Source organism: Rhincodon typus, chromosome 11 (genome assembly GCF_021869965.1).
Source record: "Rhincodon typus isolate 14 chromosome 11, sRhiTyp1.1, whole genome shotgun sequence".
Taxonomy (NCBI): Eukaryota; Metazoa; Chordata; class Chondrichthyes; order Orectolobiformes; family Rhincodontidae; genus Rhincodon; species Rhincodon typus.
In genome coordinates this window covers 26,853,848-26,878,036 of record NC_063342.1, presented here as the reverse complement: position 1 = coordinate 26,878,036, position 24,189 = coordinate 26,853,848, and the positions used below count along the sequence as shown (strand labels likewise).

General features: G+C 40.5%; 1 protein-coding gene across 5 annotated transcripts in view; it reads left to right on the top strand.

Moving 5' to 3' along the window:
• LOC109911662 (type 2 lactosamine alpha-2,3-sialyltransferase) overlaps positions 1-21,292 on the top strand; it is an 86,299-nt gene extending 65,007 nt beyond the window's left edge. For all 5 annotated transcript variants that reach the window (XM_048602504.1, XM_048602501.1, XM_048602503.1 and 2 more), the window contains 2 exons: positions 15,828-15,980; positions 18,798-21,292. In XM_048602504.1, the coding sequence (XP_048458461.1) occupies positions 15,828-15,980; positions 18,798-18,887 (243 nt within the window). In that variant the 3' untranslated portion in view covers positions 18,888-21,292. The remainder of the gene's footprint in view (positions 1-15,827; positions 15,981-18,797) is intronic.
• The last annotated feature ends 2,897 nt before the right edge of the window (positions 21,293-24,189 follow it).

Genomic DNA, 24,189 nt, shown 5'->3' with positions numbered 1-24,189 from the left:
GTCATACTGCACCACTGTTATGTATAACAAAGTACTGGCCTCTCTGCTGTTAAGGCTGTGTGCCTAACAATTGCCTATAAACCTATTCTTGTAAAGGTTCTGTTTTTGTCTAGGGATCTCCCAAAATATGATTCCTGGCACAAAGGATGATGTACTGTACAGCACCCCAGACTTTGCAAGCACTGATCTAGATTCATCCACACTAAAAGTTAGATGGGGCAATCAAAAGGGAGCACCAGTGAGGAGAAATAAATGAAAATGGACCTGTGGATTTGCACCTTACAAGGGCTGCATACAGAGCTCATTAATCAGCAAGAGCTCTTTTTTTAAGTGCTTTAAGAGCACTGCCTCCCAAGCTAAAGAGATATGCAAGTGCTACTCCTAGTACTTAATTTCATAAGAGGGTTTTGTGACCCTGCAGAATGAGTGGCAACTCCAGAATGTCCTGCCCCTAAGGATATGTATATTTCATACTAATACATACAGGCTATTTTTCAGTAAGCCATGTTGGTCCTGGACTGTAGCTCATAGCAAACTCTTTACCTCTGGTCTGCAGAGTTTAAAGGCTTCATGTTTTTAGAGGTCAACAGGATTTATACTGTGCCATGCCAATCCAGTGTAAATGATATAGGATTTGGGTTTGGTAGACAAAGGGCAGCTAGAAATTGGAGGCTAGCATGAGGGGAGACAGATTTAAAAACTTCAGCTGTCACGATGAGGGCATAACCTGCCAGTGATCTATCTACCCATCCCAAACAGCCCATTTGGAGGTCTGCAGATGTGAGGCAATGGCAGAGCCATCTAATACAACAGAATAAGGCATTTACTGATGGGTAGATGGAGTCCTCATTGAGGAGAAACAGCATATCACCACAGTTGCTGCTCTAAAGGACAAGAGGTTGGCAAGTAGGCAATGCACACTCTACACTTCTAATAAGGGCAAGCATCAAAGTGCAAACATTGACGCAGGGCACACGGAGTAGCAAAGTAAGTTCAATCCTTCTTGGAATGTTGAGATGACTTGTTAACTATTCTGAGCATGTGATTTTTTTTTCTTAATATCCATTCGTGGAATTCCCGAATCAATGGTGCTGGTGAACTGCTACAGTTCTGTGATGTGATTGCTTCTTTGGTGTTAGATAGAAGGTGGTGACAAGATGGTATGTTACTGCACTAATAATTCGTAGCCACTAGGCTAATGTTTGGGGATGTGGGTTTGAATCACACCGTGGCAGATGGTGGAATTTGAATTTAATAAAAATATCTGGAATTACAAGTGAGTCAACGGTAACCATATGTCAGTTGTTGTAAAACTGTATCTGCTTTGCTTATGCCCTTTTTATAGGGAGGAATATCTGCTGTCCTTACCCGGTCTGGCCTGCCTGTCTCTCCAAAGCCACAGCAATGTGGATGACTCTTTATGGTTCTTCAGGACATTTCAGAAACCAGTTAATCATTCTGTGGTAGCCAGGGATAAGCAATGATTGCCAGTGATGTCCACTTGCCTTTTTTTTTTTTTTTTTTTTTTTTGAAAAGAAAATTTTCAAGCTTTTGATCAGTTTCACTGAAGGAAAGGTGATACAGTTCCAAATCAAGATGTATGAGACTTGAGGGGGTGTAAGGCAGTGATATGTGCATGTGTTGCCTTTGTCCTTCCCAGGTAGTAAAGGGCTTAGAGATGCATCTGAAGAAGTCTTGGCAGGTTTCTGCATCTGTTTCAAAGACCATGCATACTGCAGCCAATCAAGTGGGCTGCTGTGTCCTGGATGGTGTTGAGCTCTTGAATGTTGGACCTGCACCCATCACAGCAAGTGGGGATTGAGGTTGGTTGGCTCGCCAAGCTGGTTTGTTGTTCTGCAGATGTTTCGTTACCGTGCTTTGTAACATCCTCAGTGCAGCCTCTGATGAAGCGTCGGTGTGTTTTCCCGCCTGGTTTTTAAACTCTGGGGTCTGTTGTGATGGATTGCCTCGCTTCCGGGTTTCCTCCGTAGTGGAATGTATATGGGGTCGAGTTTGAGGTGTTTATTAATAGCATGCTTCCAGGAATTCTCGTGCAATTATGCTATTAAAAATCATGCTATTAATAAATACATTGAACTCAATATACATTCCACCACGAAGGAAACCCGGAAGGGAGGCAATCCATCGCAACGGACCCCAGAGTTTAAAAACCAGGCGGGAAAACACACCGACGCTTCGTCAGAAACTGCACTGAGGATGTTACCCAGCACGGTAACGAAACATCTGTGGAACAACAAACCAGCTCGGCAAGCCAACCAACCTCAACACCCACAACCCGAGCTACAGATCTACTCCAAAACCTTAGTAAGTGGGGACTGTTTCAGCACCCTCCGGAGTTCTGTCGTGGAAATGGTGGTAAGACTTTGGGAAGTCAGAAATTGAGTCACTTGCCATAGAATTCCCAGCTGCTGACCTGGTTTTGGAACCACAGTATTTATGCCTGGTCTAGTTAAGGTTTTGGTGACTAATGACTCCCAGATTGTTGGCGCTGGTGTGCTTAGAAACATTAAAAAAAATAGGTGAGGAGTACTCCATTCGGCCCTTCAAGCCTGCATCACCATTCAATACGATCATGGCTGATCATGTAATTTCCGTATCCTGCTCCTGCTTTCTCTCCGTACACCTTGATCCCTTTAGCCGCAAGGGTCATGGCCAGCCCTATCTTGAATATATCTAATGAACTGTCCCCAACTGCTTTCTGTGGGAGAGAATACCACAGATTCACAACTGAGTGAAGACATTCTTCCTCATCTCGGTCCTGAATGGCTTACCCCTTATTCTTAGGTTGTGACCCCTAGTTCTGGACATCCCCAACATCAGGAACATTCTTCCTGCATTTAGCCTGTCTAGTCCCATCAGGATTTCATACGTTTCTGAGATCATCCCTAAATTCCAGTGAATACAAGCCCATTTGATCCAATCTTTCCTCATGTGTCAGTCTTGCCATTCCGGGAATCAGCCTGGTGAATCTTTGCTGGACTCTTTCAATAGTAAGAATGTCCTGCTTCAGACTAGGAGACCAAAACTGCACACAATACTTAAGGTGTGGCCTCACCAAGGCCCTGTATAACTGCAGCAAGACATCCTTACTCCAATACTCATCCTGTCACTGTGAAGACCAGCGTGCCATTAGCTTACTCACCACTTGCATACCAACCTTCGGTGACTGTTCCACCAAGGCACCCAGTCTAATTGCACCTCCCCTTTTCCTAAACTGCCACCACTCAGATAATCTGCCTTCCTGTTTTTGCGACCAAAGTGGATAACCTCACATTTATTCACGTTATATTGCATTTGCCCACTCAACCAGCCTGTCCAAGTCATCCTGCAGCCACTTAGCATCCTCCTCACAGCACACACTGCCACCCAGCTTAGTGTTATGTGCCGATTTGGAGATATTGCATTCAATTCCTTTGTCCAAATCATTAATGTATATTGTGAACAGTTGGCGTCCCAGCACTGAACCCTAGAGTACCCCACTCATCACTGCGTGCCACTCTGAAAAGGACCAGTTTATTCCAACTCTCTGCTTCCTGTCTGCCAACCAGTTCTCTATCCATGTCAATACATTACCTCTGATACCATGAGCTTTAATTTTTCTTAACAATCTCTTGTAATGCCATTAAGTGTAAAGGGGAGGTGGTTAGGTACTCACTCATAGCTAGTCATTACCTGGCACTTGCATGATGTGAATGTTACTAGCCTAAGGCCCAGGTCTTCTAGCTCAATGAAGGGACTATGAATTATTTTATCATTTGAGGTATTGCAAATCGATCTAAATGCTATGCAATATGAGCAAGCCTCTCCACTTTTTGACCCTGTAATGGAAGGGACATCTCTGTAGCAACTGAAATTGGTTTTGCCCTGAACAGAAACTAGAAGAACTCTTGCAGCAAATGTCCTGGGTCTCTACCAACTACAGCAGACTTCCTTTTGTGCAAGATGTAGCTCCAACCAGTAGGCAGTTCACCCTTGATTCTCAAACTTCAGTTTTTTAAACTAGGAGCTGCTTGATGCGTCACTGGGTGAATTGTAACAATGAAGCAAAGTTGACGTGAAGCAAATTGTAATGTTCGAGATGATTAAAAGCTTAGGAGGTTGTAAAGTATGCCTCAAAGGAAGGTAGCATTTTAGGGAAGGAATTCAAGCTTGGGGCCTGGGTAGCTGAAGGCATGGCCAGCATGGTGGACCAAATTAAAATTGAAGGTTTTCAAATGGCCAGGATTGGAACGCCAATATCTTGGAGGCTTGTAGGGCTAAAGGAGATGAGCAATAGAGAAGGGTGAAACCGTGAAGGGATTTGAAAGCATGATTAAGAATTTTAAAACATGAGGTGCCGTTTAAACAGGAGACCATAAGTCAGTGAGCACAGGGCTGATGATGAATGGTATTGATGTGAATGAGGACATGAGCAGCAGACTTTTAGATATACTCCCTATAAACTTGAGGTTAACAATAGAGCCCAGGAATGCATTCATGTGGGCAAGTTTAAAAGGATTGCTGGTGTGGATGAGGGTTTCAGCTGTAGCAGGGACAAAATCATGATGTTACAGAAGTGGATATAAGCAGACTTGGTGCAGATTTGTCATCAGAAGCTCATCTTGTGGTTAGATATCATGCAAGGTAATGAACAATCTTCTTCAGCCTCCATCAAGAAGAGACCAGGGGTGTTAAGATATTGGAGCAGCATTAGGCCATTTGGCCCATCAAGTCTGTTCCACCATTCAATCATGCCTGATGTGTGTCTCAACCCCATTCTCCTGCCTTCTCCCTGTTACCCTTGATCTGCTTAAACAAGAACCTATCTACTTCTGTCTTAAATACACTCAATGACTTAGCTTCCATAGTCTTCTGCAGCAATGAGTTCCACAGATTCACCACGCAGTGACTGAAGAAATTCCTCCGCTTCTCAGTTCTAAAGGCTCGTCCTTCAACGAGGCTGTGCTCTTGGGTGCTAGTCTCTCCTGTTAGTGGAAACATCTTTTCCGTGTCCTCTCTATTCAAGGCCCTCGGAATTCTGTAAGTTTCAAATCAATTCCACGCCACCCCCAGCACTCCTCCTAAACTCCAAATGCAGACACATTGCTCAACTGCTCCTCCTATGACAAGCGCTTATTCCCCAGGATCATTCTGGTGAACCACCTCTGCACTCCTTCAAAGCCAGAATCTCCTTCCTTTGATATGGGGCTCAACACTCAAAAAGATTCCAAATGTGGTCTGACCAAATCTTTGGACAACCTTATTCACTATATTTCTGTTGTATTCTAGCTCTGTCAATGACTTGCTAACATTGCATTTGTCTTCCAAAATGCCAACAGAACCTGCATGTTAACCTTTAGAGAATCCTGAACCAGGACTCCCAAGTCCCTTTGTACTTCAGATTTCTGAAGCCTTTGACTATTTTCTAAAAGTGGAATGTCTCTGTTCTTCCTACTAAAGTGCATCACTTCACTTTTTCTCACCGTATTCCATGTGCCAGTTCTTTGCCCACTCTCCTAGTCTATCCAAGTTCTTCAGCTTCCCCACTTCCTCAGTACTACCTGTCCCTCTACCTACCTGTGTCACGTGCAAATGTAGCAACAACGTAGCTCAGCTCTTTCATTCAGATTATAAATGTATAGCTTGAATAGTTGTGGTCTCACCACAGACCCCTGAGTAACTCCACTAGTCACTGGCTGCCATTCCAAAACAGACCTCTTTAGCCCCACTCTCTGCCTTCCACCAGTCAGCCAAACCTCTCTCTATGCCAGTACCTTGCCCTGAACACCAGGGGCTCTTTATCATATTTAGCAGCCTCCTGTGTGGCACCCATCCCAATAGATCACATCCACTGGCTCTTTTTTAACTAACTTGCTGGTTGGCTCCTCAAGGAATTCTAATAGATTTGTCAGGCATGACCTCCCCTTGACGAAGCTTTACTGACTTGGCCTTGTATTAATGTGCACTTGCAAATATTCTGCAATCTAATCCTCAATAATGGACTCTCAAATCAACCGAGGTCAGGCTAACCAGCTTATAAATACCTATCTTCTGCTTCCCTCCCTCCTTTAAACAGGGGTATTGCATTAGCCATTTTTCAGACCTCTGGGACCTTCTCTGACTCCAGTGATTCCTGAAAAATCACCACTAATGCCTCTCTAATTGCTTCAGCTGGGGAGGCAGTGGCCTAGCGGTATTATCATTGGACTGTTAATCCAGACACCAAGATAACATTCTGGGGACCTGGGTTCGAATCCTGCCACAGCAGATGGTGGAATTTGAATTCCATTTTTAAAAAAAAACTGGATTAACAGTCTAATGATGACCATGAATCCATTGCCAATTGTTGGGAAAAACCCATCTGGTTCACTAATGTCCTTTAGGGAAGGAAATCTGCCATCCTCACCTGGTCTGGCCTACTTGTGACTCCAGACCCACAGCAATGTGGTTGACGCTCAACTGCCCTCTGGGCAATTAGGGGTGGGCAATAAATGCTGCCTGGTCAGCGAGCCCTCATTCCATGAATGAATTAAGGAAAAAAGCTATCTCCTTCAGAACTCAAGGGTGCAGTCCATCCAGTATTGGTGACTTATTCATCACTAGACCTTTCAGCTTCCCCAGCACCTTCTCCTTAGAGACGGTGACTATACTCTGCCCCCTGACTCTAAGTTCTGGTGATGGTACTGGTGTCTTCCACCGTGAAGCCTGATCCAAAGTAACTGTTCAGTTCCTCTGTTATTTCTTTGTTACCCATTACTACTTCTCCTCCAATCTCATTTTCCAGTGGTCCAATATTCACTCTTGCCTCTCTTACCTTATTTATTTATATCTTTTTAAAAAAAAAAAAAAAATTCTCTCCATCTTCTATTGTATTACTGGTGTTATATTTCATATTTTATTTATCATACTTTGTCTTTTACCCCCACTCCCTTTTTTTTTGTTTTTTTCTTTAGCTGTCCTTTTAATGCTGTCCATGACTTCCTTGTCGTCCCCTTACTATGTTGTTTCTTCTTTGGGATGAAGTTTTGCTGTGCCTCCAGAAACTCTTGCTGTTGCTGCTCCACTGTCTTTTCAATCACCTTAGCTAGCTTCTCCCTCATGTCTTTATTGTTAATTTTACTCAATTGTCATACTGTTACATCTGATTCAATCTTCTCTCTCTCAAACTGCAGGGTGAATTCTGTAATACTGTGGTTACTGCCCACAGAGGCTCCTTCAGCCTACTCTCTCCAGTCAAGCCTGTCTCGTACGCATTCAATTTGGAATTGTCTATTCCCTAGTGGGCTTTACCACGAGCTGCTCCAAAAATACCATCTTGTAGACATTCCATGAGTTCCTTTTTCTTGAGATCTGCTACCAACCTGACTTATCCCAGTCAACTTGCACATTGAAATTCCACATGATTATTGTGATAGTCCCTTTTCTACATGCTTTTTCTATCATCTGATTTATTTTCTGCCTCACATCCTGACTATGGTTAGGAGGCCTGTGCATAGAACCCATCAGAATCTTTTTTTCCTTTGCAGTTCCTCAACACTACCCCCACAGATCCTGTGCCTTCTGATCCTATATCACTTCTTGCTATCGATTTTTAATTTCATTTTTTACTAACAGGGAAACCCTTGTTCATCTGCCTGTCCTTTTGATAGGTCGCGTATCCTTGGCTATTTATTTCCCAGCCCTGATCTCCTTGCACCCACCTCTCTGTGATGCCCACAGTGCTACAAACTCATTTAACTTGTTTTGTGTACTGTGTACAATTAATTACAATGCCCTCAGTCCTGCGTTGACTGCTCCCCTTCTTATTGTTCTTCCTTTATCCGCTGAGTGTGATTGTTACATTCCTGACCCCTTCCATACTCTCTATCGTGTTACTTGGAAAAAGAGTCATTGCTTATGGCAAGCTTTTTATGTTGAGACTTTTATCAATGTGCCTTCACTCTACTTGATCACAATTTCTGGCCACTTTAATAATAAAGGAAAGAGCTCAAGAAAGACAGTGATCTTGAAGTAGAGTTGAATGCTGTCGGTATAAATGTGAAAATCAATGCCAGTTACTTTTTTAAAAAAAAATCACTGAGCTGCAACTTGTGGATGAAATGTGGAGAGAACGAAGGAAAGATCTTTGGCAGATACAGGAGGTAATGGTGCAGCAGTGGAAAGGGAAACCATTGCATAAGATTCTGTGGCTATGGTTGGTTTGACAAGAATAGAACAAAACAAATGTTGTGCCATTCACCTGGATGACGGTGGAATGAAGGTGGTGTAGCTAACTGTCAGAGGCTCCAGGGGGATCAAGAATTACATGGAGCGATTGTTATCTTCTTTGTAATCAAATAAGATGTTATTTGTCACATTGGTCTAAGTTGTTTCAGTTCTGCGACAGTAGCAAAAGGGCTTTTAGTTCTTTTGTCCATGTTCAGATAGAGGTATTAAAATAGCCTGAAGCAAGAGCATTCCTGGAAGTGAGCATGTTATTGGCAATTAAATACTGCTTGATAGCAACTGTTTGCAAATTCCATTGGTCTGCTCTCAGCCATCTGTAATACAGTGGTACAGTAATTGACCGGATTTGTTTTCTTTTTGTGGATAGAACATACCTGGCCAACGTTGTGGTTATAAGACCGTAAGAAATAAGAACAGGAGGAGGCCGTAGGCCCCTCGAGCCCATCCACAATTCAGTAGGATTATGGCTGATCCCACACTCCTCAGATCCCTTTTCCTGAGGTTTTTCTCATAATCCTTGATTTCCCCTACTGATCAAGAGTCTACCTCAACCTTAAACATACGCCCCCACAGCTCACTATGACATGAAGTTCCAAAGACACTCAAACCACAGGGGAAAGAAAAATCCTGTGTCTCTGGCTTAAATTAGCACCCTTTTATTCTGAGACTGTGCCCTCTGTTCCTAGACTCTCCCATGAGAGGAAGCATCCTCTCATAACTTACCCTGTCATGTTCCTAAGAATCCTATGTTTCAGTGAGAACACCGCATTCTTCTAAACTCCAGTCGGTGGGTTCCCGATCTATCTAGACTTTGCTGCTAAGACAATACCTCCATACCAGGGATCATCCTCGTGAATCTTCCCTTAATTGCCTCCAAAGAAATGTTACCTCTCCTTAAATAAGGGGACCAAAACTGTTCTCATTACTCCAGATGTGTTCTCATAAGCATCTTGTACGGTTGCAGTGAGACTTTCCTACTCTTATACTCCAACTCCCACCCACACCACCCCCCCCCCCCCCCGCCCCCCCAATCTTGAAAAAGGGGCCAATATTCCATTGACCTTCTTGATTACCTGCCAAGCCTGTGTGCTAGCTTCGTGTTTCGTGCACAAGTACCCCCAAATACCTTTTGCATTGCAGTTTTTCTCCATTTAAATGGTATTCTTGTTCTTTTTGTTCTACCTTCCAAAATGAACAGCTTCACATTTTCCTATGTCATACTTCATTTGCCAACTTTTTGCCCACTATTTTTAACTTATCTATATCTTTCAAAACTATTTGTACCCACCTCGTAACTTGCCTTTATATCTGTTTTCGTGTCACCTGCAAATTTGGCTACGGTACTTCCGCTTCCTTCCTCCAAGTCATTTAATATAGAGTCATACAACGTGGAAACAGACCATTCGGTCCAACCATAATCCCAAACTAATCTAGTCCCATCTGTCTGTACTTGGCCCATATCCCTTCAAACATTTTCTGTTCATGCACTTATCCAAATGTCTATTACAAATTGTGACTGTACCTGCGCCCACTACTTCCTCTGGAAATTCATTCCACACACCACTTTATGAATAAAAGAAAAAGTTGCCCTCATGTCTTTTTTAAATCTTTCTCCTCTCACCTTAAAAATATGCCCCCTAGTCTTGAAATTCCCCCACTCTTGTCGGGGGGAAAAGACATCTGCCATTCACATTGTGTAAACCCCTCATGATTTTATAAACCTCCTATAAGGTCACCCCTCAACCTCCTACGTTCCAGTGGAAAAAAGTCGCAGGTTGTCCAGCCTCTCCTGATACCTCAAACCCTCTGGTCCCCGCAACATCCTGGTAAATGTCTTCTGAAAAATCTTTTCTGAACCTTCTCTGGCTTAATAATATCATTCCTATGACAGGGTGACCAGAATACACACAGCACTCCAGAAGAGGCCTCACCAATATCTTGTACAGTCTTAGCATAATGTCTCAACTCCTATACTCAGGACTGGGGGATGAAGGCAAGAGTGCTAAATGCCTTCTTAACCATCCTATCTATATATGATGCAAACTTCAAAGAATTATGTACCCAAACCCCTAGGTCTCTTTTCTACAACACTACCCAAGGCCCTATTTTTAATGTACAAGTCCTGCCCTTGTTTGTTTTGCCAAAATATAATACCTCACATTTATCCAGATTAAACTCCATCTGCCGCTCTTCTGCCCATTGACCCAGTTGATCAAGATCTCTTTGTAATCTTAAGTAACTTCTTTCAGTGTCCACTATATCACTCATTTTGGTGTCATGTACTAGCTATGCCTTCTATATTCTCATCAAAATCATTTACATAACTGACAACCAAAAATGGACCCAGCACCTGTGGAACACTGCTGGTCACAGGCCTCTAGTCTGAAAATAAATATTGTAAAAACATATAAACAGTTACAGTCCCAGCACTAACACACATGATTCTAGGTTGTCAACCTGAAAAAGGAACTCATTATCCCCCTTGTTGTTTGACACAGAGAATTGGCTAATGATCAGCAATTTACCTACCTCTGTGTCAATATACTACCTCCCATATTCTGGGATCTTATCTTGTGACATAACCTTTTGTAAGGTAGCTTGTCAAATGCCTTCAGGAAGTCTAAATACAACACATCTGGTCTCCACCTATCCACTCTGGCTAAGACTTCCTTAGAACTCGAATAAATTAGACAGACATGATTATCCTTTTCATGAAGTCATCCAGATTCTGCTTGATCAGATTATGATTTTCAAATGTGCTGCTATTACTTCCATACTTTTCCAACAATAGATGTTAAGTTAATCCACATATAATTAGCCACTAATTGTAAGAACACTTTTGGCTAGAAGTGCTCTGAAATAAGCTGCACAAATCTGTACTATGATCATCGGGATGTTATGTGAACCAATAATGTTTTGCTGTATCCAGCGCAATCGGTCATTTCTTGATAACCATTAAAGTGAATCAAATTGGCTGAAAACTGGTGTCTGTGCTATTGGAGACCACAGGAAGAAGCTGAGATGGATGGTTGCAAATAGTTTTGCCTTGTCTTTCACTAATGTGCTGGACTTTGTCGTCATTTGAGGATTGGAATGTGGTTGTTGCCTTACTTGCCGAGCTGGCTGGTTATCGTACATGTGTTTTGTCACTGTGCTAGGTAACATCACTGTGGCCTCTGATGAAGCGATGTTGTTCTACTCCACTTGGTATTTATATGATCTGGTCTGTTAAGCTGGGTTGTGTCATTTCTGGTTCTGTTCTGTATGGGTTTGTATATGGGGTCTAAGTCCACATGTTTGTTGATTGCATTACGGATTGAAATGTTTTTGTGAAGGGTTCCTCTTACCTATTTTAAGCTGTTTGTTTGCCTGCTGTTTGTTTGCCCGCTGTTTCACAATTGGATTTGGTAAGATCATAGAACTTTGAACTCATCCTTGGTTATATAATCTCTTAGCTCTGTTGATAACATGCTGTTTCTACTTAACCTGTATGTAGCCCTTTTTCTATAGATCCAATATGTTGGCACCTCATGTGGTGTTACTGTCCTACACTCTTCAGCCCTCCTCATTGAACAAGGATTGGTCCCTAACTTGGTTGTAATAATAAAGCGAAGGATATATCAAAGTATGAATTTATAGATTGTGTGGTTAAATACACTTCTGCTGTTGCTGATAACCCACAGCACCTTCAGTGTGCTCTGTTTTGGGGCTGCTGGATTTGTGCTGAATCTATCCCATTTAGGATAGTGCTGCATAATGTCACACAGCACACAGATTGTGCAGTGGTCGTTCCTATCACTGCTATCCTGGAGAGATGGGACAAGTAGGTTTGTAATGATACACAAGCAGGCTTTTCTGGCTTGTTAGCTGTCTCACCAACTGCCACAGTTTCAGCATGGCAGCTATCTGTGCCAGAACTCAGCCAGCTCAGTTAATGGTGGTAATACTGCGGCATTTTCGATGTGTATTGGACATATTCTGTGTCCTCGCTAGTCTTTGGTGCTTCTCAGTGAAATACTGATTCATCAGCTGAAGTAGAAGGCTAAATTCTAAGCAGCATGAGGTTTCCTTTCCCTGGAGACCCTGTGGGCTCTGGAGTGAATTTTGAGGACTTCCAGGACCACTTCCTTTCAACTATATGTCACTCTGCTTCTTGGTGGGTCTGTCCTGCTGATGGTACAAGATTCTCCAGGATTGGAGAAGGAGTCGTCTGTGATCTTGACTGAAGAGTTTTATTCCGTGAGTAAGAATATGTCAGAAAGTGGCTTGACTCGCCCTTGAGGCACAAGTCCCAGATCTCAGTGAGGAAGGCTTGGGGATCTGTGACTTGTTGCTTATATTCGAGATTCAGGTATTGGTAATCAATGCTACAGTGTTTGACTTAGGACATTGGGGTGAATGCTATGTAGAGGAGCTTGAAGGAGTATTCTTAGAGGTTCTAGGTTTGCTGTTGAATACAACCTGTCTGCAGAAGTTTGACTGAACAAGTCGTCTACTCAGCCATCCACCAACCATCTACTTCCACCTGGTTCTCCCTTCTCTGTTGGCAAGGATGCAGATTTGCTTCCAATACTACTGGCTTATTGGGTATCTTTTTATTTTTAAAACAAGTTATTGTATAGTTGTGGAAAACAAATGTCCTTCTGTATTTTGGGGTGATCGAGCAGGACCTCGCCCCATGATGTCTGTACATTCAAATTTCCTGTGTATGGTCTACATCTGTCATCAGAAATTTGTTTCTCCTTCTTTCACTGGATTTTGAAAAAAAGTAGGATATCTAGAACAGCTATTGAGAAACCTATGATCAGCATTTCTTATAATTTCAAGTTGATAGCAATGTGGCTGCTGTTGCATGTAGTGCGCACCAGAAACAAACTGGCAGTGACTGACTCAAAAGGCAAAGTTTTATTGTGCAAACTTCAATTATTCAAGTCCAACTGAAAGTCTTAGTAATTTCAAAACTTGATTTTTTTTTTTAAAATGAAGCTTATCAATGTGCCTTGGACCTGTTTTATGCAGTAAATCATTGTTACCCTGCAGTAAATCAGGAGTGGTACCAATTTGTTTATATTCATTTCTAGTGTCAAATGAGGTTATAGCTTGACCTCCAATATTTTAACATCTCTCTTCTGTGAAATTGGGAGCATCGCAGTTACTTTTGCTTTTGTACCTTCCTGATTCTGCAGACTGTTATTGGGAACAGCCCTCGAGTTCACTGTGTGAAAATTGACACTCTGCTTTCTTCTCTGGTCAATACTGATGTGACATTTTTTTTTAAAATCACTTCACAGGCACCCAAAGAACCAAATTAAAAGCAAGTGAAGATTTGAGACAATTATTGGGGATATAATTTGTAACCATATGGTAAAAGGTGGGTTGATCAAGGAAAACCATGTTTAGCTAACTTGCTGGAGCTTTTTAGATGGGTAACAGGCTCAATGAGGGTAATGTTGTTGACATAGTATTCATAGATTTCTAGTAGGCATTTGATATGGTGCCTCACAACAGCCTTGAGTAAAGTTTATAGTCATGGTGTAAAAAGGGCAGTAGCAACAAGGATAGAAAATTGGCTGAGTTATAGGAAACAGTAGTCAATAGATACTTTTTTCCAGGCTGGAGGAATGTTTGTAGTGGAGTTCTCCAGGGGTCTGTATTGGAACCAGTTTTCTGATATATCAATTGATCTGGACGTTGATTTACAGATGACTCTAAACTTGGAAGAATTGTAAACTGTGAGGATGACAGTGTAGAACTCCAAAAGGACTTTGACAAGTTGGTGAAGTGGGTGGATAGGGAGCAGTTGAAATTCAATGCCGATAGTGTGAAATGATGCACTTTATTCCAAAGAACATTGGAAGACAATATAAGATAATAGACAATTCTAAAGGGGATGCAGGAGCAGATGGACCTAGGTTTATATGTGCACAGATCATTTGAAGGCCAGGTGGTGAGAACAGGTAGTAAAGCAAGCAATGTTCTCAGTTTTAAAAATAGGGGCATGGAGTACAAGAACAAGAAGGTAATGATGGACTTGTACAAGACATTTGTTAGTCAGCTCGCCTATTGTGTGCAGTTGTGGATGTCATATGATAGGAAAGATGGGAATGCACTTGAGAGAGTGTAGAAACAATTGTAAGAATGGTTCTAGGAATGAGAAACTTCTGGTGTGACGCTAGATTGAAGTAGTTGGACTGCTCTTTGTAGGATTTTGAAAATCTCCATCAAATCTCTTCTGAGTGGGCTCGATAACAGTAGGTGAGGAGAAGGCACAGATTTAAAGTGATGTGCAAAAAAAGGCAAGGGTGATGTGAGAAAAAAACCTTTTCAGTGAGTAGTAATAATATGGAACGCACTTTTGTTTTATATTCATTCTTGGAATGAGGGCATCACTGGCTAGAACAGCATTTATTGCTCATCCCCAATTGCCCAAAGGACAGTTAAGTGCCAACCACATTGCTGTGGGTCTGGTGTCAAATGTAGGCCAGACCAGGTAAGGATGACCGTTTCCTTCCTTAAAGGACATTGGAAAAACCCTTCAGGTTCACTATCAATTGATAGTTTCGCGATCATCATTAGACTGTTAATTCCAGATTTTTGTTGAATTCCAATTCCACCATCTACCATAGGTTGCCTGGGTCTCTGGATTAATAATCTAGCAATAATAATGCTAGGCCATTACCTCCCGATGTGGTGAAGACTGCTTCAACTGAGACATTCAAGAGGGCATTGGATGATCATTTGGATAGAAATGGTGTGCAGAGGTATGGTGAAAGTCAAGACAGGAGATTGGCAGTCAGTAATAGAATCCGTGCAGGCACAGTGGGCTGAAACCATTCTGTGATTCTGATTCTGTGAATATGTTTTCTGTCACTTGGCCTTATTTTTCCATAGAGAACAGCAAATAAAAATTGCTCATCACCTTGCAAGTGAAGAGTTTTTTTATGTTTTGAGTCCAAAGTTGTTGTTTTTCCCCAAACGCAAAACCAGACTTCAGAAATATTGTTAATTTTTTTTTTAAATGTTAAAGCGACTCTTAACTTGGCTGCTTCTGAGATGAATTAGGAGGAGCTGTCCTCTTGGTGAAAGAAATGCTGTGTAATTTTTTAGTTATGCAAATCTGCACAAACCTTTTTAAATAAGAAATTTAATGAGCCCTCATTAACCCTTTATTGGTAAGCCCTGTAAATTTACTTACAAGAATACTTACAGATTGTTAAATTGGTTCCAGTATGATGACCAAGGGTTCATGTTGGATCCACAATCAGCAATATTAGACTGGCAAATCATACTAGCCCTTTTGTGAAATTTACTGCATGTAAGCATTTTTTTGTGGTATTTCTGATTTGAGGAAAATATTATTGTAATAAAGATATATTAAACTGTGTACTGATGGTTCAATTTCACCTAGATTTATAACTGGCTGATGTATATTGTTGAAATATGTTTTTAAAATTTAGCAGTAATAAGTGGGTACAGCATTATTTATTCAAAGTCTTGCATTATCTATTAGCCACGTGCAAATACTTAGTTTTTTTTCCTTTAGCTTGTTTCTATCAGTTTTGCTTTTTCAAGTACACTTACATTTGACTTGTTTCTGACAGCCACCTCAATATCCAACAACTGGAATAATTGCAATATCTATGGCACTTGCTATGTGTGATAAAGTTCACATAGCTGGCTTTAAATATGACGTCAATAATCCTAATAGCACTTTGCATTATTATGGCAATGATACCATGTCAGCCATGAAAAAGGTAAGCTACTGAATTAGACCATGTTTTATACTTGTTGGAGACACTTCTTAAATAGTATGAGTTGTGAAATAGGATTGGGGTGGCATGGTGGCTCGGTGGTTAGCGCTGCTACCTCACAGCGCCAGGGACGTGGTTCGATTCCACCCTCTGGCGACTGTCTGTGTGGAGTTTGCACATTCTCCCCGTGTCTGTGTGGGTTTCCTCAGAGTGCTCCGGTTTCCTCCCACTGTCCAAAAATGTGCAGGTTAGGTGGACTGGCCATGCTAAATTGACCATAGTGTTCAGGGATGTTTAGGTTAGGGGGAATGGGTCTGGGTGCGATGTTCTAAGGATCGGTGTGAACTTGTTGGGCCGAAGGGCCTGTTTCCACACTGTAGAGATTCTATGATAAGGATTTCTCACTTTAAGGGAGATAACAGAAGAACATAATATTTTTCTACATTGTACTTAGAACTGTTCCCAAACACGTTAGTGAATATTGATGGTTCTAAATTAATTTTAGTTAGAGCTGGTACTTGCCTGACTTAAGTCAAAGATTATTTTGTCCACACAAGTGCCCTTTTTTTTTCTGTAGAATTCCATTTGGTGGTTATTTAGAAAATCCATGTTCTAAACTACTTAGATTTTAATACACGCAGCAGTCTCCCTCCTAAATAGTTCCTGGTGTCAGTTTATTTCACAAGAGTCACTGTTCTTCCTGAAAGTGTTATCTTGCTTTCTTTAACAAAATATCATAATAGATTGAAAGAGAATGCTTGATCACAGCTTTCAAAAGTGTTTCCAACTATTTTGCGTACAATTAATTGCTGTTAAGTGGGTGACACTTGTCACAAGCATTTTTCACACCGCAGTGTGTCTAGAGTTGGGGGGAGGGAATGAAATGATTGATTAGCTAATTACTTTCAGTAATGGTTGAGAGAAAATCAAACTCTGGGTGAACACTGAGGTTGTAAACTTCAATCTGGAATCGGTGAAAACACCCTCAGTACAGTGCTCCTTCGGTGTCTGGCCAGGATAACATCCTTGATTATGTGGAACTTACAGCCACTTACTTCTGAGCTAGAAATGAGTGCTTCCAATTTTAACCAGGCGTTATGATATAACGGATATTCAAATACATTTTAAGTGGAAAAAGAATCAAAAATTGTTTTAAATGAAAGGAGTAGGTCATTCGGCCCCTCCAGCCTGCTCTGCCATTCAGTATGATCATGTTGAATCATCCAACTCCATACCTTATTCCAGCTTTTGCCCTATTCCCTTTGCGTCCTTTAGCATGAACTATGCCTACCTCAAAGGCTTTCAATATTTTGGCCTCAACTATTTTCTGTGGCAGAGAATTCTACAGGCTCGCTATATTCTCTGTGAAGAAATCACTCCTTTTATCTCAGGATGTGGGATAGGCCATTTAGGACTTAGATTGTGACCCCTGGTTCTAGACTCTGGATGCTCGTCAGGAGGATCCTTCCTACACTTACCATTCTGTTCACTGAAATAACAGCACAGAGGCTGGATTCCATTGTTAAGTTGCCCTTTATTTACACATGGACAGTCCTTGATACCGATCCGGTTCCCTCAGAGCCAGTTCTGAACGATCAGGATGTTGCACACGTGCACACCTGTCGGTCAGGGCCCCCTGACGTGAGGCCGCTAATCCCATCCACTCGGAACGCGTATTCTATGCTGTCAGCCGGGCTGACCTCATTACACTCACTACATTCACCATGCCTTGTAAATCGCTTCCTTAAAAAAAACAACAGATCTTACTGAAGATTCGACTCCTTCCGGCTTCCAAAACGACAGCTTTCCTTTTTTAAAAAAAAAAAATTCCACTGTTTTGGAAATAGCTTTCCCTATCTCTGGCTTCAGTAGCTTTCCTGCTCAAGACTAAATTTATTAAGAACTACCTGCAATTTTTAAGGAAGTCCCCAGCAACATCAGGCCAAGAAGAGCAAACACCATGGGATCTAGGTGAAGTAATAGTGTGTAAGTAAGGACTGAAAGGCTGTTTACCCAGTTAACTTTAAATGGAGTCTAACATCTTATGATTAGAAACTGAACAAATCCCTAATCTTGACACTGACACTTTTTTTTAATCTTCTGTCTGTACTGCTGACCCAAAGTAAATGGGTTTGAATTAGAAGTACTGTGAAAACTCCCTTTTATATCATTTAATAAGTGACAGCAGTCCTGCCTTCTGTTGGCATGTAACAAAAGGGGACTATTAATACAGTGATTATGGGCTGCAGTGTGATGGATGGAAAGTGGAAATCATTTTGAAACTAGACTCTATTGCTGAGTAACATGACAGTGATTTGGTGTGTGGAATTAGACATTGTAGGTGGCTTGGATGAAGTGGAAAACATGAACTGCAAATTCTATCACTCTGTAAATGTTGTGTTCCCCCAGCAATTGGGGAACCACATTAATTTTGTTGGATTATTCTCCTATATTCTCCAGCTCGATAGGTCTTATTTGCAAAAATTAAATGTTTATACTCAGGCTGATCTTAAAAGGATTTGTAATCTGTCACTGTTATTACTGCCAGTTTTTTAATAATACTGGTGATAAATTTGCTCTGAATTGCAGGAGAGAGAAGTTCAGCGCTGTGACTCAGTACGATTTTAAGTCCAAACTACGAGTCATGTCTGTAACTAATGTGTGTTTTATGAATGGAAGTGTTATTAAGAACAAAAACTGAAAGAACTGTGGATGCTGTAAATCGGATTTCTTAAGAACAAAACCTGTTTGGTTTGGGTTTAGTAGGTGAAATTTTCATGTATATTTTGAACGCTAATAATTGAACTGTTGAATTTGCAGATGATGTACCACAACATTACTGCTGAACAAATGCTTCTGAACAAGCTGAAATCATCTAATACAATATTTGATTTGACTGGAAAATTTTGAAATAATCATCATTGGAATTAATGCTGCTGTACACTGTTGGGGAGAGCTTTCCATGTTGGCTGGAGTTCTACATTTTTATACCAGGGAAACAAACCACTACTAATTGTTGAACTGTTGAAAAATTGAATGCAAGAGAATATATAAATTCTGTGTGTGTGTGTGTGCGTGCGCGCATGCAATTCTGAGAGGAGCGGCATGAATTACAATTGTTGTGTGGCTATGAGAGCTATCTTTTTGGACCCTGAGAGAAAAAGCATTGGAAAGGCTTCTTACTGACAGTGATGTATCATAGCCAAAATGGGATTTCATCATTAAAACCTCTCTTAAACTTTGTCAAAAAAGTGGAATTGATATGAACATCCCTTTTTGATACTTCTGTAGATGGCCAAAGGTTATTTTTGCCAGTGATTGTTGATTACATCATGGGGCATTGTTTTGGATGGTGAACGTACAGACAAGGAACAAGTGTAGCCTACTCAGCCCTTTGAATGTGCCCTGCCATTCAAAAAGATCATGGCTAATCTGAATTTAACTTCAGCTCCACATTCCTGCATATCCCTAATAATTGTTCATTCCCTTGACAATCAAGAATCTATCTACCTCTGCCTTCAAAATATCTAAAGTTCTGCATCCGTTATCTTTTTGAAGAAGATAATTCCAAAAAACTCTTGAAGGTTCTTGTCACATCTGTCCTAATTGGGTGACCCTTTTTATGTTTGTGTTCTAGATTCTCCCAGAATTGGAAATACTGTTTCAATGTCCCCCCATTCAAGGACCCTCAGGATCTTGTACATTACAATTTGCACCTCTGAATCTTCGAAACTTCAGAGAGTACAGGCATGGTCTGTCTAGCCTTTCCACATTAGGCAATCTGCTCATTCCACGCATTAGATAGTGAGCATTCTCTGAACTTCCAAGGCATTGACATCCTTCTGTAGGTGCAATGACTAGTACTGTACATAATACTCCAGATATGGTCTCATCAGTGTATAAGTGAAGCATAACTTCCTTACCCTTGAATTCAATTCCCCTCTCAATATAGCATAATATTCTTTCGCTTTCCTGATTATTTGTTGTACCTGTATGCTAGCCTTCTGATATTCATATACAGGATACCCAGATCTCTCCATCTCAGCGCTACAACCTTTCACCATTTAGATAATATGCTTCTTTTATTCTTTCTGTAAAGATGGAAAATGTGAAATTGTCACATTATAGATCATTTTCCAGATCCCTGCCCACTCATTTAACCTACCTATATCCCTTTGTATCCTTTTTATTACTCACTTTCTTACATTCCTTTGTGTCATCAGCAAATTTAACAACACAATCTTCAATCCCTTCATACAAATCATCTACATAAATTGTAAAGTGTTGAGGATTTGACACTGACCCATGTGGGACACTCATGACATCCTGCCAGCCTGAAAAAGATTCATTTATTCCTAATCTGCTTCCTTTTAGATACCCAATCTTTTAGTCATGCCAATATGTTACTTCTGACACCCAAGAGCTTTTATTTTCTATAACAACCTTTGATATGCTACCCTATCAAATGGGTTCTGGAAAACTAAGTCCAGTACATCTTTTATCCAGAGCACAAATTACTACCTCAAAGAACTCTGCTTAATTAGCTAAATATGACTTCCCTTTGACAAAACCATGTTGACTAAGCCTGATTTACCTTTGAACTGACCCAACTATCCTGTTACAATGACTCTTAAATAATAGCTTCTAGCATGTTTCCTGAGAAATGTTAAGCCAACTGGCCTGTAGTTTCCTGCTCCTTGTCTTTGTTTAGTAAAGGAGTTACATATAAAAGAAACTCCTCACCCCCCCCCCCCAAAATTGAATAGTGGTCTGAAAGAATTGAATTTTCATACACTTCCACAGGACTGAAATGTACTGTACTCCATTCAGATGAAAATAGATATTCTTTAAGTTAGTACCCTATGATGCTACTTGCAATTGCTTTAACAGAACAAAATTCATGTTCAAGTTGAGAATTTTTCTAATAGTTTGAATATTTTAAAATGATGAGAATATTTTCAATGAAGAATATAAAAGATTTGGATCTTCCTGAAGCTTTATTGTAATTTGTTGTTTGATTTAGTAACGTGGAATTATCTGTTCAGTTTAATTGCCAGTTTTCCGGTTGTGCCATTCAGTTTGGGCACAGTTATGTAACTTATTTATAGACATGACTGGAGATTCACTTTGATCGTCATAAGATCATTCCAGTCTGCATCATCGAAGTTAGAAACAGCAGTGAAGGTTATCAGAACAGAAAAGTATGTTGCTTGAAAGTAAAAGACTGCTTTTATTGTTTCTTAATCATTCAAAGAACAATTGTTTTCGGCCTTCAGTTTGTAAGAGAATATTAAAAATAAATTTATAAGAAGTAATTTTGTAAGCATAAATATTCACTCTATCACCTGTTCCAGAAACAGCACAACTACATTCTGACATAGTTGTATTTCCCATTCTCGATCTCACCTGGGCAGCAATGCAGATCAGCAAGAACAACAGTTCAATCCCTGTTCCTTGATCTGAGTTAAAATGGTGGTTGGGTTGCAATAGAAGCCACACTGGGTGAGGGAGAACCAAATCACCCATAAATTTTGTGACTTTTTTTTTAAAAAAGTATCATGAATCATTGTTTTGTTGGCAGTAGTCATTTTTGGTTCAAACTGGAGAAGTCTCTCTTTTGGAGTCCCGTTGGACTTTGTGCCCTACTGCTGTGCAGAAAATCCTCTTAGGTACTCTTGACCTCTTCCCATCCTGCATTAATTGTCTTGGACTCAGTACATTTGGATCTCCATGCTTAATAGTACAAAATGTTGGCTTATTGCGATCTGCCGCTTCCAATTTTGAATTGAACATGCTTTCATAGCAAGAGTAGCCACTTGATCAATGCATAGGAGAGAACTGATCCTGCAACTTAGCATAGAACCAGTGGCCCAAATCTTGTGATCAACACTGGAACTGTTGTTGTGTTTAGTGGGTGAAGTAAATAGATACGTGGGCAGGCTGCCAGGTAGATAGGGTAGGTGGGGGCTGGGAAGGAGGAGTTGCCAGATCGTGGAAGTAGTCAGATTGGAGGTAATTTTCTCTCCCCTCTACTTCCATGCATCGGCCTGTGAATTTCAGAAGCACAATATACTAGTGAAATTCAATTTGCTGACCTTTGCAAAACAAAACAAATTTTCATTTTAAATCATTTAGTCTATTTCCTTTTGTTTTGGGAGCTGATCTCAAGATGAAGTGCAAATTCTGAAAGCAGTCCTTGGCAACAAATAAAAATTTAAGTTTTTCTTGTGTTTTCACTCACCATACGTTAAGTATAGGTGTGAATTGGTATCAACTCTTAAAGCTACTAACAGGAAAGATTGTGCAGATTCCTGCTACTGTTTACACTTTGCTGACATCTGCTGGAAAGTGTGAATGTAGATGCTGAGCTAAGTTTGTTTGCAGAGCTGATGACATTCACGTGAGACTGACACCTACAGGATAAAACTTTCAACTTCAGTGGAGAAGTAAAGCATGATGTTGGATTGATTTTTTGCATTCTATACATTCCTTGCTTTTTCTTTTGTCTTTTCCATTGAAGCCATGTTTCCACTTTTGATCAACATAATTTTTCTAGATCTTGTCAAACTACACATCTCATACGAGGAATGTATATCACTTATAAATGGTGATCAAAAAACCTACAAGTAGGTAAAATTAAGGGTCCTGAGCGGAAATGTCAGCTTTCCTGTTCCTCTGATGCTGCCTAGCCTGCTGTGTTCCTCCAGCTCCACACTGTTTTCTCAGACTCCAGCATCGGCAGTTCTTACTATCTCTACAAGTAGAGTAATCTCTGGACTATAAGCCAAACTGCTACAAAAACACTTTATAACTTGCATTCAGATGAGGGAATTACCCAACAGTCCTCCATGCATCACATTATATAGTAAGTTATGGTTCAGTAACCAGAGCAAATCGTAAAAAGGACACTTTTTGCCTCCAGTTAGTAAGCTAATACGAAATACTTCACAGGAAAAAAACAGTCACCACATCTTACTTGTATTCTTTAGGTTGTGGGTAGAAAGAACAAACCTGTTTCTATATGGCAATGTATATGATCCAAAAAAGGTTCCAAAGCTCTTCATAACCACTGAACTAGTTTTGAAGTATCGTCAATATCGTAGCACAAAAGATAAGAAATGTGGCCGTCAATTTGCAACACAGAAAAGCCCACATGCAGCAATGAAACAGATAACTTGATGTTAAATTTAATTTGTGGGATCAATGTTGGACAGGACCCTGGGAAGACATCTCATTAGAAGCCATGTCAACATAGCCTTCAAGGTGTGAGTCAAAGAATCCGATCTGAGTTTTGATGCATTTTGTGAACGGATTATTTAAGGTTTAGACTGGTTCTTGTTTCTTATTGATTTCATCAGAAGTGTTTCCCATCTGGTCATTTGAATGCTGACATTTTAAGTCCATGTTTATTCCCTTTCTTAAAAAAAACAATTTTAATCCATGATGGTCCCAGGTATTGAAATCTGATGACAAAGACCAAAAATGAATAGTCCATATTTACCAAGACATTACTTACTGGATGCAATTGCCTTTTAAACATTTTCTTTAGATTTGTGTACACATTTGGTGCCCTCTCCTTTATTATCTATCTTGGGATTAGTAACTAATTAAAATTACTTTTTTTATTCAAAAAGACCGTGCGGTTGGCGCCCTAACTGCTTTAACTGTGCCCTAACTAGTTAATTATGTATTTATTGAGGGGAGATGTAGTTCTGTATTAAAAGGATAATGATCAGAGGAGAGCTGATTAACTGCCCCCACCCTGTCGGGTCATAAACAAGATACCCCATTGTTTATTTTTACTTATTGATTTTTTTTTTTAAAGATTTCTACTTAATCCTGTGCTTTTCAAATGCATTATGTTTGAAGATTGAATTCTTTGCCCTTGCCATTCCAGCTTCAGTTTATTTATGGCAGTAACAATATTCTGATAGATGCTTCCCAGGTTCTTTTATAATATCTGTTCCAGTTGTTTCTCATTCTTGACATCTATTTTCCCATCATTATTTCTGCCCATCTTCATGACTTTTTTGTCTTTTATATAATTTTCATTCTGCAAGCTTGGACTGCAGGTTCATGGTTCCTTGAAAGTGGACTCCTATGTAAACAGGATAGTGAAGGGAGGTGCAGGGCTGGATGAACACAGCAGGCCAAGCAGCATCATAGGAGCAGAGAGGCTGACGTTTCGGGCCTAGACCCTTCATCAGAAAAG